This window comes from Sesamum indicum, linkage group LG2 (assembly GCF_000512975.1).
Source record: "Sesamum indicum cultivar Zhongzhi No. 13 linkage group LG2, S_indicum_v1.0, whole genome shotgun sequence".
Classification (NCBI taxonomy): Eukaryota; Viridiplantae; Streptophyta; class Magnoliopsida; order Lamiales; family Pedaliaceae; genus Sesamum; species Sesamum indicum.
Genome location: NC_026146.1, coordinates 17,408,971 through 17,428,548, shown reverse-complemented (window position 1 = coordinate 17,428,548; position 19,578 = coordinate 17,408,971). Strand labels below are relative to the sequence as shown.

The following is a 19,578-nucleotide window of genomic DNA, read 5'->3' as shown; positions in this document are numbered from 1 at the left end:
TATATTTTAATGCGTACATATAACGGTGAACCGGTCGCATAAATCAAGTTCTTAAACGAAAAAGAAAAGTTTCAGGCCTTCAATGAAATATCTTCCAATATTAAGAATACTCCTTGTTCCCAAGAAGATGGAAGGGTAGCTCAAGTGTACTGTATTCCTCAAGTTTAAGAGGTCACTCCATCAATGGCGTTCCTTCTATCACACCCACCTACCCTTCTAACGTTCTCTCATGAGAAGTCCCACTTCAAACCCCCATGTCCAAGAACCCATTTTTCTTCACTTCAAAACAGACCAATTCTCTCAAAGTCGAAATCTTTGCCCTCATTTCGAAATTTATCTCATTTGGGCCATCCGCAGATCTCTGCAGCAAAGGCCTCGTCAAATGATTTTCTTGAAGAAATTGGAAAGGATGAATCTTTATTGGGATCTGATGGAAAACCAGTGAAATTCCTCTTTTGGGTGTTGTTGTGGGCATCTGTGTCTATTGGCTTTTTCGCATATTCTGGGGATGCAAAAGCTGCAGCAATTGCTGCTGCTGATTCTATTAGGGCTTCGGGCTCTGGCGTTAAGGTTGCTAATGCTTTGCGGGCGTCGGGCTGGCCTGATGAGGCTGTCGTCTTTGCATTGGCTACACTTCCAGTGATTGAGCTGCGTGGGGCAATTCCCGTTGGTTATTGGTTGCAGCTGAAGCCTGTAACTTTAACTGTGTTATCTGTTCTTGGGTTAGTCTCACTTTTCTATTCTGCATATACTTCTGAAGTTTTTAACACTTAAAAATTATGCTTCTTGTTCAAATGTTGGCCTAGTGTTAGTTGTACTTTTGTCACTCCTAGGGGGGAACTAGATTTGTTTTCGTAGATCACCACATTTTGCATACTGGGCATTTTTCAATTGTAGTTACATTAGGCCACCATATCTGATGTTGTACGAAAAAACAATGAGCTAACCTGGTGGTTCAGACTGTGTTGGGATCTTCGATTATAATGTGGAAAGCATTTTCAGTTGTTTGATTATATAGTAGAATATAAGGAGAATGCTTGTGCAAATGCGATATGAGACAGCGAGACTTTCGTTAATTCACGAATCTAATTCATTTCAATTTTCAAAGTCTTAACCGCATTAAGTAAGGTTAAGATGGACAAGTATTTTGGTCAGAAGGAAAATGTAAGGAAAACTCATTTTTGTATGATTTTGCCTCTTCTCATCACATTTTCTGCTGTATATCAAAATGTGGCATTTTTGAATTCACATTCTATTTTGCTTTTTAGTTAAAAATGCATCTCATGCACTAGTTTCATGTATAAACTTGATATGAGATCTGTATTTAGCGGACACTTGAAGTTTTTGTGCACAATTTGGAAGAACCACAGCAGTGATCATTGTGAATCTGTCTCCTGGGATTTTGCTTTCTGCTAGCAGTAACAAATGTTATTTTATATGATGGCTAAAGATTAATCTGGGATCCCCGAGATATTTTACGAATTACATCAGCATAGCTAACTTATTGGATTTGGAAGACAAATATCTGCAGCTTTAAACTCTACTTGATGTTCTCTGAATGCAAAGATATCATTGTGGCAGCTGAGAAATTACCTTATAATATATCTGTGCCTCCTAAAACATTGCACCGCAATTGCAGGAACATGGTTCCAGTACCCTTTATCATATTATACCTGAAACGATTTGCAACTTTTCTTACTGGAAAGAATGAAACTGCTTCTCGATTCCTGGACATGGTATTCAAGAGGGCCAAAGAGAAGGCTGGACCTGTAGAAGAATTTCAGTGGCTTGGCCTGATGCTATTCGTGGCAGTTCCGTTCCCTGGAACTGGAGCTTGGACAGGGGCCATCATTGCATCTATATTGGACATGCCGTTCTGGCCTGCTGTCTCCGCAAATTTTGTTGGTGTCGTATTAGCTGGACTTCTGGTAAACTTGCTGGTAAACCTTGGACTCAAATATGCTGTTCTAACTGGTGTAGTTCTATTTATTATCTCCACATTCATGTGGAGTATTCTCCGTTGTCTGAAAAATTCATTGACCACGTCAACTTGATGTGAGTTTAGGAAACAAAAATAGAAATTTTTATGTTAACAGACTTATTAGGTTACATTGAATTTGATAGTCCAGTATCCTTTGAAGTTTCTTTCCCCCACATTCATAGGAACTGTATTGTCACAACGGAGCTGAAAAACGAGGGTTGTCTTCGCCAAGACATAGCTCGTTTTAGCGTTACCATTTTCCTGTTGCCTCCTTTAGATGAATTGGAGAAAGAATCAAACAGGAAAAATGCTTCTCTTTGGAGTTGTTGCTGTCTTATGCATGAGTTTATGGTGCAAGAGAACTGGTAAATCTCAGGAAGGATCATGGATGGGCCTCAGTCGGCTTCAGGCCCATGACATGGATGGTGTTCATCCACACCCGGCTTCCGGTCCATATGAAATTGAGCAAAAAGAGTTCTATTGAAGTTCTTCCAGAAATATTATTGGACACAATTTTCAGCCTTAAGCTCAATTTATTGGACCCTTAACCTCTGAATCTAAAACTCATCCGGATTTTAGATCATGATAGCTCCAGGGTACCCCAATCCCAATAGGTATACTGTTGTGGGACTTGAGAAAATTAACAAAACCTATACTTGCTGGAAGATATCCAACTAATACTCTCCAATATTTAAGGTAAGGGTAAATTACAATAACTTTTTTTTTTTTTATATATATTTGGCATAATTACGAATACTCCATCTTGTTTGGAAAATTACCAATACTTTCCTAATATTTAACGGCAGTCTAATAATTAGCCGATTTGTTAGTTTTCCTTAGGTTTTCCTTCATTTTTTCTGATGAATTAATTAAAATATCCTTGTAGACTAAGAACTACTAATTTTGTTTATTTTTTTTGATGGACTAAGTGGATATTTTTTTTAATTTTTCCATCCATTTTGTCCGATCTTTTTACAAATTTTTATTTTTAAAAAAAAAAAAAGAAAAAAGAAATACATAAATGGCAAAGTTGATAATTTTATACTTCTATAAAATGAATACGTAAATTTATCGAATATTAGGAAGGAAGTTATTTTAATTTTTCAATCAATGAGAAAGTATTCGTAATTATATCAATTCTTACGAGAGGATATAATTTATCCTTAAATTAATTGGGTATGAGATCAAAGGGGAAACATAAAGAGTCTTCTCTAACATAACAATGGCATCCGTTGGCCTCAAATAGCTATACACCCCATAATTTATAGGGCAAAATGTATGTACTAATATTGATCTACTAATCATGATTTTAATTTTCTTGGTGTTGGAATGGTGATTCCAAATCATCGATCAGGCTGAATAAAGGTGAGGATGGACCCAAAAAGGAGTTTAATGTATTCTATCTTCATGAAAATAATTAAATTACCCTTTTATGAAAAATAAATAGTAATTTACCCCCTTATAAAAATAAAGGAAGGTAAATTACTATAATTTAAAAAATATAGGACGATAAATTACTATTTTATTTTTTATAAGGGGATTGTTTGCATATTTTCCATAACATAGGCAGGTAGATTGCAATTTACCCCGAAAAAAATGCCTGAATCTCAATTTTGTTTGAAATCTGGTAGGGGTAGTTTTGTACTTTTAAAGTCCTTGTTAGACCCTATCAAAATCTGTTCCATCCAAAGTCCAAACTCATGTTTCCCGTCTTCATTTTCCAGCAAAAAGAAGAGGTGGGTGGATTTAGGCTATAGTGGCACAAAAAAACTCTATTCAATTACCTAAGACCCTGATATAATTACAATCTCATCCATCTATCTCACTTTTGTATTTCTCAATGTATTTTAAAATAATTTAATATATGAAATATTAATATAATAGTTTGTCATAAAATGAATATTCATAAAATAAATTAAATAAAATTTTAAAAAAGAGATACTATATGATGAAGAGTCACGACACTCGTTGTTAAATTAAAATCCTAATTACTTTCTTACATGTAGGTATTAATCACTGGTTGTGACTATAAAAGAAAATTCTCTTAGCTCATAACAATGTTTCATTCATGTGCACGATCATGATAAAACTAGGAATTAATCAACAATCACATTATCAAAACTCTCAAACACATGAACAACAAAACAAAAGTCATAACTGTGAAGAATTTAACTGTCATAGAAATAGAATAGCTTAATAGAATAAAATCATAACAAAATTTAATTATAAGCAGGCGATATATATACATAAATTGTAAACATCAAATATTTATTAAATCTTATAACCAGAAGAGGGGGGGGATGCATGATAACCTTGTTCATGCATGAAACTGTAACGCCTAAATCCTAAAGTTTGAGACATGATGGCATGGTCCGCACGTGGGCAGTGGGTCCGGTCCTCTCGACATCGACTGTTGAGTACTGTATCATAATAATAATAATAATAATACAGAAAAAGTCAAGAATTATTGTAAATAAAAGTTCCACACTCTAAGTTCCTCAATGCCCAACACCCACACCCACACTCCTCATCAAATATTCTAATTAAGCTTAATCAAATTATAATTAATTATATAATTTAAAATAATAATATAACTAAGTGCGCATATGACCACAATGTAAGCAAAAGGGTGAGAGTGAAAAAAGGCCCAATTGAATTGAGTCCAAAAGCGTCGGGCCCCCATTGGTCATTGCTGCTTTTCGAGTCCTATTTACATTCTTATCTGTATCAGAATTAGGAAAGCGACTTTCCTGAGCTGGGCCACGGGCCCCGCTCCTGCTCTTCCTAATCACCGTACACTCCCCGCCACGTTGCACGCCCAGTCGCCTTCAACCCCCATCGCCCCTTTGTTTGATGGATTTGACGGGATATGCCTCTGCCTAGCCTGATGGTCCATATACCACCACGTGCCCCCACACCATTTGTTTCACCTCATACTCACTCTCTAGATTTTTTTAAGAATTAATTTAATTCAGTGGTTAAGCTTTTTCATACATAAAATCAATTATTAATAATTATCATAATTATTTTCTTATTATTTTGCCTTTGGAATCTGATCTAAGTGGTTGAGATTTTATGCTGATAGTTATTTCAATAATAATAAAAGATATTCATCTTGACTAATAAGGATACAACTAAAGAAGAGGTGAGTGTGTTGGTCTAGTGATGAAAGAAGAGGTGAGGTGTGTTGGTCTCTCTCCGGTAGCTGGTTCAGCCATAACTGCTGCACATTTCGGCATTTATGGCAATGTGACTTATGAATCCAGTGGCTGATCACTGCGTGTGGATTGAAGGACGCTGCGACGTCCCTATCGCTGTTTATAGACGTCGATGGATTTTACGGGTTGGTGGGGTAGAATTGGTCGCATCTCTAATTCCAAAGACTTCAATTTTGGTTTTGATCATATCCCTTCATATCTCCATTGGTAGCTACTAAATTCACCAAAAATAACTACTCTACCGTCCTTAATATCTCCATTTTGCATCTACTCTACATGTGCTATAGTTCCATTCATATTTTGAGCACGTTGTGTTCTTTACAGGATTGCTCATCAAATATAAATTTATTTTATTTTACAAGTGTAGTCAATATACGTCTTTCTTTAATAGGAAAATATACTTTCTAAGTATATATAATAGAAAGCCGTCGATTTAGGTGGCCTAACAATTCAAACTCGTCAAACAAAGTGTACATTTGTTGTCATTTCACCACCCATTTGATGACATTCACCAAGTTTAAAACAAGTATAATTATCATTCTAAGTACAGATATGCTAATCAAAATTTCGTGACAAGAACCTTGGATTTCACGCTAACCAGTTCCTCATACCAGCTGATGCTATTTAATAAAATAAACCAAATGATTAGAATAATTGAAAAAATCATTACACGCTAAGTAAACTACAAGTATGGAACCACAAGAAAGATAACACATGTAAACACTCTTGTGATGAGCAGGGCAGTATTTGTCAGTACTTGATTCTGTGGAAGAATATAATACTGATACTGTTCACATTTCTTGGATTTTTTTAAATTCTGGTGGACAAAATGTCAGCATCTATAGTAACCCAAATTGAGCTAGAAAAGTCATTGCATATGGGAGAAAAGTTGGATAAAACCCTTCAAAGATTTTGACTTTTGCGGGCATCCTCCCCAATTTTCCTCCTATTTTTCAGGACTGAAACTGTGTGCGCAACCTTTTCTGTCTAATTTCATGTGAATTTGAATTGTAGATCTGCGCCAGTGTTTTCCTTTCCAGAAGCAGTGTATAAGCTGATAGTGTTCTTGATAATTCTTGATATGCATAAACCCTGGTGAAATTTTATCTACTTTTTTGGTTTTACCTCAAGAAAGTCACCGATGATTGCTTAATTTCTGCTCAAAGTGCCCACTTTGATCTAAATAAAATGAAGCTTGATCAGGAGAAGAAACTAGTTTATGTGATTCAGTTTCGATAAAGATTTGATCGTGTTGAGCAAGGAAAGGCGAATCTCGAATAGATAAAATAAGCTCAATTTTCATTATTTCATCCTAAACTTATTTACAAGAAGACTATGGCATAACACAACAGTAACATGTGAGCCAAGAATCCTTTCAACTCAATATTGCCAGAACCATGTGCCTTGATCTTGAACAGGGAATCCCAAATTGCATGAGTTTGGCTGTAAATCATCATAGCATTCAACTTCAAGTTTTGGGAAGCATGTTGGCTGCAGGAGGCTCCTGCTTAGGCTTTCATTTTCTTCTTGAGAAAAATCAGATGGGTCGGGCTCGAAATCGTGGGAAGAACCTACAGGATCTAAAATTGCTGGAAAATTCCCATCAGTGTGACGTGGACTGTCGGAATCGAGAATGTCGCTCTTTGCGGAGCTTGCTCCATCTTCCTGCTTACAGGCTGCAGCCTGTGGAGAGAAAGCTGGATTCTCCGGTTGAAGATCAAGTGGACTAATGGGATCAAACGACTCCAGCTTGGGCTTTCCATTGTCTCTCAGAAGCATTTTCTGAGTCAGCAACTGAACCTATTGTCAAAATAAATCTTGTTAGAGAGAAATGGTCAATTCGACTTGCAATGAAACTGGCAATGCTGAGTTCTTGCAGCCAAAGATCAAACCTCATTTTTCAACTTCTCATTCTCTGCAGAAAGGGTGTCGAAGTCTGCCTTCAGTTTGTCAAAACTTGCTTTCAAAGAGCCGTATTCTTTCTCAAGCAGCTTAGTTTTGTACCGGGCTCGTCGATTTTGAAACCAAATTGCAACTTGTCTAGGCTGCAATCCAAGTTCTTTAGCTAACTGGACTTTCCTATCTGGTTCAAGCTTGTTCTCCACCTCAAAACTCTTCTCAAGGAACTGAACTTGTTCCACAGTTAGTCTCCTCTTTTTCTCTGGCTGATGAAAGCATCCATCAAACTCCTCACTCAAATTTTCTACTTTACTATCAACCTGTGTGAAGAATGGCCTCTCGGTACTGTTTTCTCCTCGGATTTCTTCAAAGTTAACCACGGCTGCAGAGCCTGAAACTGAGCAACCAAAACAGAAGATGTTCAGTTTCTATCATATACTTTGCAGAAATTCGGATTCCACGTTGATATGCAAAATGCTTTCTTTATTGGATTCTAATGTTCAATAGTATGCGTAATTCACATCCAAAAGTAATTACAAAAGCCACTTTTCCTTAAACAACCAACGCAATAAATCAACAGCTGAAAGGCATTGCAGAAAAGCTAGCAACTGACTACCTGTCAACAAGTTTTCTCTTTTTCTTTTTTCACATAGTGAGAAAAACCAAGTAATTAGAGCAACCAGAAGACAAGCATCATATTTCACTGTAGAAACATACACTTATGCAAATGTGTGCTGAAATCTCGAATAACATACCGTTGCAAAAGATATAGATGATAGGAACATACATAACAACAACAAAACCGTACGAATCAAGAACTTTAACAAACCAAAACTTATCATAGTGATGAAAACTGCAATAACACTATGCGAATAAGACAGCAGTAGGAACAAAGAGCTCACAAGTCACAAGCTATATGACCAATCAAGAATGGAAAAACCACACCAGTAGAAAGAAGAACATATTGCATCCCAGAAAAATGAGATTACCATGAAAAGGAGGGGAAGAATTTGGAACCCAGAGACAATCAAGAACCTCAGAAGTGCAAGGAATCCTTTCATTCTTTAACAGTACATTTTCCATGTGAGAATCATCATAAGATTTGCAACCCTCCATAGCTTTCACAGGTAAAAGTCGAATTTTGATGTGAAAATTCAAAGGGACATCATCAGTTTTTGGCAGACAGCTTAAAATTATGAGTCATCAGTGAAAAATTCTAAGGCCTGTGACGAAAGAAAGTGGAGTGAAGCATAATGCAGATGTGGGAGATGAAAGAGAAACGAGGGCTCAAACCCATCGCTCAGCAGGTGGAGAAGCAGAGGAGAGAGAAGCAATGACGAAGTTGAGTGAAGAAAACTATGCAGGTGAGAGAGAGAGATTCTTGTAGAGCTAATAACGAGCTGCTCGTTTCTTGTTGGCCTAGAACTTATAGAAGCGGATTACTAAATTACCCTCGAATTAAGATTTATAATTTACTGTCTATCACCGTGCCTTTTTCAGGCTTTGCACTTTTGCCCCCTAAACTTTTATGACTAAATAAGTTAACTCCTATTTTTTCAATAAAGCAAATGTCCAATCACTTTTAGTTAGTAAAACTTTGTGTGTGTTTCACTTTCACCACTTTCGTATTTTATATGTTAGAGCATATATTTCAAAGGTTGTTTTTTTTTTTTTTACTTATTTTGCTTTTTAATTTCAAAAAAGAAAGACCGATTTGAATATGCCTAATCATGGAATATTATAGAATCTTTCAACAAAATATCTTTACCTTGTTGTTTAGGTTCTGTGGCTGCTCATAGTGGGGAGGAGAAGATAGAACTATGGGCAACACCAGATTTTTCTTATAGTAAAATTATAAAATAGCATTACTAATAGTTTGAATCATTTATATTTTGTTCATGTAATTGTAGATGTGAGTTCAATATTGATTGCAACTCAGAAATTTGAGTGGTTTATAAGTTTCAAGACTTCCTCTCCCATATAAACATCAGTTCCAATAATATCTTATGAACAGGGCACCGATCATATTGCATGATATATCAAAAATATATTTTACTACAAATATGTCGCAATCTTAACTATTTATTATTTTTTAACTCAATTGTATAGAAATTATAGTTTTTTTTTCGGTAAATTTAATTTTCATAAATAGAAAAAGATATAGTACAACAATCATGAATTAAGTAGTGTTTCCTTCGACAGGCCAAGGCATATGCCACAATCTATAAAGTGCATGTGTACTAACAGAGCTAGCTAAGATAATGTCAAGTATATGCTGTCTAACATCATCCACAATTAATCTAACTACAATATTCGGGTTTCGCTTAATATGCTCGAATCGCCTAAGATTTTTCTCTCTTCATATACGGTAGATACACGCAGAAATTATAGTTATTAATGTTAGATTTGATGGCTTATATCAGAACAGGAATGCAAAAACTTCTACTTCAGTTGCATAATTAAAATCTTTTCGATCACACTTTGAGTTAACCGTTAATATTTATTTTTTTTATAATAGCAATAATTACACCATATCTATATTTATCATTCATTACCTCAAAATAATCTCTAATAACATTCAAATTACAAAAAAGTAACAAAAATATAAATTAAAATATAGTCACTTAATATTGTACTAGCAGACTGCCATTGAAAATTGAAGCTTATTAATTGCAACAGTTGTTTTACAATTTTAGGCCTATGGGACTACAATAAAATCATACACCATCATCACTTTCTTTCTTTCGTTTGGTGGAGAGAGTTCATGGTGATGTCACTAAGGTCAATAAAGTCCTACATCTGCATAATTTATATATATATTTACAGCATTTTCAAATATTTCTGCAATTGTCACCAAAAATTATTTCCTCCGAAAATCAAGAAATGACAAAATATACTCTTAAATTAAAGGGAAAATTACACTCCCATCACCTATAATTTGATATAATTATACATAAATCTTATATGGTTTGAAAAATTACATCTAATATTTTATCTAATGAATAGGTTCTTCTATTAGTCAAAATTTACTGAATTTGTTGATATTAATAAAAAAACTAAATAAAAATCGACATTTACCCTCGAGTACTTATTATTAACTTATTGCAAATCAAACAAATTAATCCTTATAATAGTATGGATATGCATCCTCATATTCATTAATGTGTGAAAATGTATAAGAGTAAATTAACCATAAAAATATTTATTTGACTTGCAATAAATAAATAATATATAAGTCAATGGGAGAAAAATATGAGTTTTTATCTATTTTTTTATTAATATCATCAAACTCGATGAATTTTGACTAACGAATGGACTTATTTGTCAGATGGAAGCAAATCATATGAGTATTAAATGTAATTTTTCAAATTATAGTGGGATACACCAAATCTTGAAGTAAGTGAGTGCACTTATCCCTAAAATAAATTCTAAGTCACACAAAAATAACAAAAACAATCATTTGAAAGAAAAAGAAAAAGAAAAAGACATTGATATTGGTTAATGTCATTTACAACGGTTAAATATATATATATATAAACTTATCTTATTTATAAAAAATGAAAATAAGCACTAGGTAGTTCGGAATTGTCTTATAATAGGAAATTAAATCTTTTTAATTTTTTAGAAAAAAAAATTGTTTCTCTTAAATTAAATGCATTTATATAGTAATGCATGATAATTATAATATGCTACTTTTTATTAGAGTTTGTCTTAGCCATTGGAGTTTGGACACATTCATATCCTAAATTTAAAGAATGTCTGCAATGAATTATTGTCATATTTATTGCATTCTCACTTAGGAATGGCGGCCTTACAATATACATATACTATCATCACATTCATCTTTCCAATTAAAATAAATAACCACAAAACATGTGTATCCGATTATGGTAAATATATTATACAAATACCCTCCTCAATTGCTCCGCCCAAGACTAGACATACTAGGCTCCATCCAGTGACGACTGCACTCCCTCCCATTCAGTAGTCGTCAACCTGTTATGAATTCATATTAATTAATGCCATAAGTCCAACTGGACAAGCATGTAAGAACAATCATATTATTTACTTTGAAGTTTTATCTCGATTCCAATTTTACTAATTTAGACATGTGGACACACAACTTTCTATGATCTGAAACAGGAGCACAACTTTAAAACAAGGTGGTGACTTAGATCAAATGTAAAAACCTTTTTCTCGACAATGCTCAAGTAGATAAAATAAATAGAATTTGCAGCAGATTCTCTGAAATTGGCAGAAGCTTTTGTAATTACAGCACGTGTGGTAGGTAGGTAATTGAAACTCGTCTCGCCTGCTTTTTCTAATTTTGTCGGTTTTAGGAAGAAATTGTCAGTGTCTCAAAACCTATTACTGATCTACCGCCTGTATTACTGATTGTTGAAATAGCAATGCAGCATAGTCCCGTAGGGTGTCGGTGGCCCATATGTTCCATCACACATGAAAATGTACTCAAAATAAAGTTGCTACCTCACTTTCTTCACTCCTTAAACCAATTCACTTAGGATAACATATTTATTTACATCATCATAATATCAATATCTTTCTCTATTTTACCATGCCATGTCCTAAGTCAATAATAGGATAAATATTAATTTTTGTTTTTTCTTTTATTAATATCAACGAATTCCTTAAATTTTGACTAATAGAGAGATTTATTTGTTGGACGAAAATAAAATTCTGAGGTATTAAATGTAATTACTCAAACTACAAGAGTATTATATATAATTACATAAAATTTTAAGGGAGGATGGTGTAATTACCCTATTAATTAAGCATATCGTTTGGGCCACACAACTATGATGGGCTTTGGTTAGGGATGTCTTGGTTGGGCTTTGGCAGTCTGTAAGTGTCCGTAATAATTTTACCTGACTGAACTAATTATCTGTGGGCTTTTGTATGTGTGAAGAAGGCCCACACAACTATGAGAGATTTATATATTTCTTCAAAATTAAGAACAATTCTATATACTATATTAAAAAGAAAAAAGAACAAAAGAACAACAATTCTATATAATATGTTTCTTGATCATTAGGAATAATTTTGTACTGACAAAAACTCTAGTTAAGGGTATTTCAACTGAAATAGGAGTTAAATAAAAAATATAAATAAATTAATAATTAAAATAAAAATCAAACAAAAGAAAAAGGAGAAATTTACAAATGGTCGTCCTCCATGCCTCCATGCCGCCAACGTAACTTTGACTACTATGACCTTTTATTATACTCCTCTTATGACCTATTTAATTTAAGTATCGGAAAATTGTAATCGAATATTCCTAATATGATTTTGAAAGTGGTTTGTTGTTGAAACTCTACGCTGAACAAATCAAATTGTATCTTACTTATTGAGCTAGCAATATCCCAAAATTCACTCATAAAGACCTTGACCCGACTTTTCGGCATAACAGCTCCTATATTACGTAATTATTATTATTTTTATTTCAATAGCTTCTAGTTCTTTCTCAAAATGAAAGGAAAAAGGAAAAAATATTTAAAAAAGTTTCTAGAACAGTGGGAGTCAAAAAAAATATCAGTAGTCACCAACAATATTGGAGTCCCATTGTTGTGGCACTGCGCAAATGTGATAATCCAATCTGACAGATAATGACCACTCCACTATCTGATTTTCAACAACTCCCTTTTTATGGGAATATTTGCCTCATCGCAACACACTAAATAAACCTACTTACATGGAAAATTACTCTAAAAACGTGCCTAATAAATAATACATATTGTTTGTGAATTTTTTATGAATTTTAAACATATTTGTCATAACAATATTGATTATATTAATATATATAAAATGCAATATATATATATATATATATAAGCACATTATGAGTACCAAAATATATACACATACACATAAGTATGTGTAGTGTATTAGTACCACTACATAGGTGTACAAATTTAGACTTTAATAGTTATATAAATATATAAGATTTGTAGTTTTGTACGATTACTCAATAATATACACAAATTATGGTCTAAAGTACATACTATATTACTTATATTTGTTATTTTACAAATATTAGTAAACATAATATTGAGTCACAATATAATTATTTTTAATCCAATTCAAATAACTATTCGAAAAGTTATTTGTCTCATTTAAATCACATCATTCGAAGTGAATGAGGCCTGAATTGTATATTGATGTGTACATTCATATGAATAAATACTTATACTTCTTTATAAAAATAATGAATAATACAATGAACTATATAAAATCATTAATGCAATGTATATAAGCGCGTCGGTCGGGGCAAAATGCTTTTTTAGTCCTATAAAATAACGGCAGAGTTTGTTTTGGTATCACAACTATGACATGTATTGTTTTTAGTCTCATAAAATTCATACTTATGGATTTTTAGTTCCAAAAAAGTCGTGTGCGTTGTGATTTTGAGACTAAAAGGGCGTTGTTTGGGATTAAAAAAACATGATTTTGAATTTTATGAGACTAAAAGTATTACCTGTCAAAATTATGATACCAAAAAGTTTATCTTTATTTTATGGGATTAAAAAAATATTTTATCCAAACACATCATGATGGGTATAACAGATATACATATATATACACGTACTTATGGTTTATGTACAATAAGTATATATATATATATATATATATATACATGTGTCTGTGTAGTGTAGCAGTACGTAATGCTATAAAAATATATAGGATGGATCTGTTTGATTAATACACACAAAAAGACATAATGAAATTTGAAGTCATAGTTTTGAGGGTCAGAATAAAGTCTGACCGACTTGATCATCATCATCATAATTATCTCAATTTGATTTGTTAGGCAAATCTGATCCGTATATATATCCTAATATATATGGATTGATCATATTGACTTGACTTTCTAAGCAGTCGGATCAAAAACTCTAAAGGATAACTCATTTTAGTTCAAAATAGTCTTCCTCTACCTTATAATTATGTTAGGTTCAAAATATATATATATATATTGATGGATATTGGGTCGGATTAGTGGATATGTTACCCAATATGCACTCATATTGAGATAGAATTTGAGTCTCTTAAATACATGTTGGGATAAGGACTCATTTGGGATAAATCCTATTTAGGATATAGTTTGTAGTCTACCAATTATGTATTGGGATATGAACTCCTTTTAAAAATAGGGTTATGTACACCTATAAATAGGGTACATGGTTGTGATCAAATAACAATACAGAAACACAAATGTGATATAAAATGAGTTGATCACAATACTATATCCAATTCTGTGTACGTTTTTCCTTGGAGCATATCATAGGCTTTTTGGATTTGAGGTATGTAAATGAATGAGTTACTTTAGTAGTTTTCCGCCAAGGGGAGTAAGGTATGTTTGTGGTATGCACAAGATTTGTAGCAAGATCCGATATGGAGTAGATCTTGAAGATATTCGTAGGATGACCTCAAACCAATGAGAAAGATGATGTGTTCGTGAGCTATAAAAAGCATGGGCTTGTAGACGAGGCTGATCCATATGCTTGGATCGACGTGTTTCCACTACTTCATGTTAATTTGATTCACAATTATGTGCCTATATGATTAATATTTGTGTAAATAATTGTTTAATTATATGTGAGATTTATTAATTTGTGAGATAATATATGAATTATCTATTATTATTTCCAACATACATATTATTATATTTAAGGGAAAAAAACAAAAGAAGAAGGAACCCCAAATGAGAATATAATATATATATATATAGTTAATTGTAGACTTTCACCAACAAATATATCTTACCTACCATTTCCAACCTTAATTTAATTCGGCAAGGAAGGAAAATTTAACCTGCTTTCTACCTTCCTCTCTCTCTCTCTCTCTATATATATATATATATGTATATATATGTGGGTGTGGGTGTGTTTTGGGTCAAGACATTCTTGTTCATAATAAAGTAAAAGAATAATTGGACAGCCACAAAAATATCTGGTTTAATTAATTAATTTGATAAGCTTCACTACATTTTCTAATTAATGACGCAACACTTAGCTATTGCTTATGAAAGAAGTTAGGATAAGCTTCCATCGATCCACTAAAATACATATGTATATATATTTAGTACAAACAATTAATGAAATACATGTATGGGATTTTGTTTTTATAGAGACTTTATTGCATTAAACGTCACATTGAGCCACACCTCACCTAATTCTCATGGAAATATATATGATGAGTTGTATTAACATATATACATATAATATAAATATAGCTCACCAAAGATTTCCTGCAGAAACAGGTCTTCCGACATTTTTTGCCCAGGTACACACGATTTTATTGCACTAAACGTCACATTGAGATCTCGAATCTGTTGAGTTTGATGGAAATATTACAATTGCATGTATGTACCAACGCGCCTTCAAATGAAAGAAAATGTACAGTGGTACATATCCATTCTATGTTCCATGATGAGTAATATTTATTATGATTCATTACCATAAACAACTAATACTCTTTTCAATTAAATTGAATATATATTTATTTGTAAAGTCTAACTTAGTTGATAAAAATTAAGTCTTTCAATCTTTAGAGTTATAATTATTTTATTTTGTTTGATTACGAGTTGTTATTTATTCATTGTAATCTACTAGTTATGATAATATTGAATTGATTATTGATGCATTTAACATTACACTTTTGTAAAACAAATCGAGCTGGCTAGAAATATATATATACACACACACACACACACTAGGTTGTCAGTTCAATAAGTTAAGACACCCATGCCACTGACTTACACGAAATTGATGAAATATATAAATCATGTGAAATCCGAGGAACAATGTGTCAAATTTGTCTTGTTACTCAAAGTTCAAACATCGCAATTGCTTGAATTTGGTGGAACCTAGCTTTTTTTTTTTTTTTTTTTGATCAAGTTCAAAGAATGATGCCGTATAACATTTCAAATCAACTCATGGAAGTCAGCAAATAGCATCTAACCAATTCATTCCACTTGTTCACCTCAAATTGATTCCCTTTTCAGCTTCCCAGGATGATCAAATGATTCTTTTCACAAGAATGTTTTAAGTAATTTTATTTTAAAAATAACTTTATTTTTCCAATTAATTTCGAGGGTTCATTAGTTTCAAATTGTTTACTTTAGTACTTTTATTTATTTATTTTTTTGTTTTACTTGATAAATTAAATAAGATGTTGAGTGACTGATCAACTCATCCAAAAATTTAACCTATTATATACAAAATTAATTAATTAAAGTTTTAACATGGCTTCTCATGCATGTACAGGCGGTATATATGCTCTCTTTCGAAGTCTTACACACAAATTTCTTGACTCAGAAAAGTCTTACACACGAAACGTTTCCTGACCCTAATAAAAGATAATGAGTACTTTGCCTACAAATTAAAGAAAAAAGATAAATCAATTATCATTCAAAATCCCAAACACATCATGTGTAGGATACCAGAAAGGAATAAACGAAGGTTGCTAAAATGTATTCCGACATTCCTGCCGTCTAAGATATATATGCCTTAGAATTACCCAGAATATATGCAAGAATTCTCTGCAGATTCCTCCGGAGACCTACCTATAGCTAGCTACTAATCCAAACAGGCCCTTCTCGAACCATATTTTATCTAAATCTGAGCCACACAAAGTGAATAACAAACTCTTATTTGACTCCACAAAAACCCATCTTTTTTTTTTTTTTGCTAGAGATATATGTGTATATATATATATATATATATATATGGATCAGCTTCAATTTTATCTATCTATCTATCTATATATATATATATATATATATCTTCATGATCCCTTCTGTCTTAATTCTTTCCTCCAATATGGAAGCTTCTTACTATTTCTAGTGAGCTATGATCCGACCAGTAATTGGGAATCAGATTAGGAGCATATACAGCGCAGTGGCTTTGTTTAATTGGAGGGTTCTTTCCTTACTTGGGTTTTAAAATTCAAGAAAACATTCACCTCAAGTTTTATGCCTCTTACACGTACTTAGTCTTTTAGGCATGTTGATTGGGTTGAATAAGATTGGACATTAATATTTCATGTACATCACTATCCATACACACCTATAAATTTAGATTTCTATCCCTTCAATCTCACATTATCTTTTGTTTAATACTATGAAACATAGATTATATTGATTTGGGAGATTATTACAAAGCTAGCCGTTAATTATGGACTCGTATAATATTTTAATTAATTAGTTTGATATAATAAGATTGATAGTTCAAGGAGATGGCGACATATATTTTAGGAAAATAGTGTAAAAAAATTACTTCTTAGAATGATAGTTAAATAAGGAACATGATGTTTCTTTTTAAAAAAGATATAAAAGGTATTTCTTAAGACTTGATTTGAGATCGACTGCTGAAAGTTTGCTTCAAATTCAATTTGTTAGTCATAACATTTAGTTAAATATGAAGAACTATTCTATGTTAAGTTTCTTGAATATGAGTATGGCTTTGTTGTTTTAGTTTTTAAAAAATTTGACTCGTGCTTGATTTGATCTAATACTCATCTTACAAGCAATTTTCCATATTGTTCCTCATCAATCTCCTCGAACAGGTATATGATTTTTTGTTACACGTCCATAAATATCATACTCACACGTTAATTATATTTTTTTAATTCAAAATAATAATATATGTCAATGATCACGTGTTGGTGCACTAGTACAATATGAATTTTTTGAGACTATTTTATGTACCTCTGCAACTATAAAAATTACCTTTATATATGTTGAAGGCGATTTACATAATTGTAAAGACACATAAAATAGCTAGAAAAAATCCATATTGTATTAGTAATGGGACACAAAAGTTCAGCACGAAATTGTTATACAAGATTTATTTCAAAACAAATAAGTGCAACACTTGGACACTCTCACATTCTAAATATCGATATCTTAAAGATGTGAATTGGAAACAAAACTAATATTTAACTTTAAGCTCAAAGAACAAACTCAAGTTCATCTTATTTAATTTGATTCATTTTCTCAAGGCTCTATTTTATATACATACATTTTATTATAAAATGAAAAGGCCTTCCACACTCATAAACGGCGATGAATGACACCGTTGCACCAATTTTGTGTGAAATAAAAAATGCCCTTCAATTAATCTACAAATCTACACTATCATAAAAAGAAAAAGCACTCCACACTCACAAACGACGGTTAATGACACTGCTGCACCAACTTTTTAAATTTTACATTAACTCATAAATTAATTTTTTTTAATTATAATGTATTGATATATTTACTCTTATATATAATATATTTTAAAATATGAAAAATTATTTAGTATATACATACAAAAATCGCGAGGCACAACAACTAATACGAGAAAAAAAATAGAAAGAAAAAAAAAACAATAAAAATAAGTGCAGTGGTTATATGGGCAGAAACTTTGGTGGTGATTCATCCGTAATTGAGGACAATAACCCGGCGGCGTCCAAGGAGACACTCACGTGGTTGAGACAAGACTTTCTTTAAAACAAATAACAGAAAGCCAGTGTGTGGAACCCATCCCTCATTTTTTTAAATGAAAACCACTATTAATGTATATTGCCCTCCATTTCTAACAATATCATCAATCATGTTACCTTACTTTCTAACTCTTAATTTTTCTCCTAAATTTCAACTTATAATCATAGTGTAAATATTGTTTACCCTAAATCGTTATATACTTATATATATATTTATCCAAATTTAAATATGGTGTAAAAAAGTATTTTATCTTCTTTTGATGCCTGAAACGAATTTATGATTTAATAAAATAATAAACACTAATATGTGGATGGACCAAAAACTCGAACAAGGCTTTTTTAAGTGAAATAGCGTAATTTATTATTCAAAAGAATGCAATATACTTCAATTATCTTGTTGCAAAATTACAAAATATACTATTATTGAAATCATTTCGGGTTACAGCTTCCGATATTTAATCAATAGATTGTTAGGAGAATAATAATTAATAAAAATAGTAAAAATAATATGGTATACAAAAATTGTACTTGTTGCATGGAAAGCGACTATGCATAGGTCTCTCTATTGTATGATTTCATATAAATCACTCATGCAAAAGTAATCAAGTAGTCCTAATAAATACATATATATTAGGGTTTAACTATTTAAAATGCAATGAAATAGAATCGTAAAAATCTTAAATTAATAATAAATTCAAAATTTATTTAAAAATCATAGTGCAACCTTCATAAAAATACACCACATCACATATATTGTTTTTAACGAATATAAAGTCTCAAGCTTCTTAAATCCTAACACAAAATATTTTTACTTATATAGGTAGCCGCCCCCCTCCCCCCCGGCGGCTTCTCTCCATATATAGCCATTATATTATAGGGTAGGATGGGCGTATGGCCAACCTCATTAAAATCAGGAGGGTTAGTATGCCCGACAGCTTTTGACTAAAGAATATTTTATTTACGTTATTTAATTTGTGA

At 32.2% G+C, this 19,578-nt stretch overlaps 2 protein-coding genes across 2 annotated transcripts; one reads left to right on the top strand and one right to left on the bottom strand.

The window, feature by feature from the left end:
• LOC105156565 lies at positions 61-2,303 on the top strand. The gene is made up of 2 exons (XM_011072733.2): positions 61-722; positions 1,640-2,303. Exons 1-2 carry the CDS (start codon positions 184-186, stop codon positions 2,052-2,054), a joined length of 954 nt encoding a protein of 317 aa, XP_011071035.1. The 5' UTR covers positions 61-183; the 3' UTR covers positions 2,055-2,303.
• Positions 6,464-8,503, bottom strand: LOC105156564 (homeobox-leucine zipper protein HAT5-like). The gene is made up of 3 exons (XM_011072732.2): positions 8,088-8,503; positions 7,092-7,495; positions 6,464-6,999 (listed from the first exon to the last, which is right to left on the bottom strand). Exons 1-3 carry the CDS (start codon positions 8,212-8,214, stop codon positions 6,580-6,582), a joined length of 951 nt encoding a protein of 316 aa, XP_011071034.1. The 5' UTR covers positions 8,215-8,503; the 3' UTR covers positions 6,464-6,579.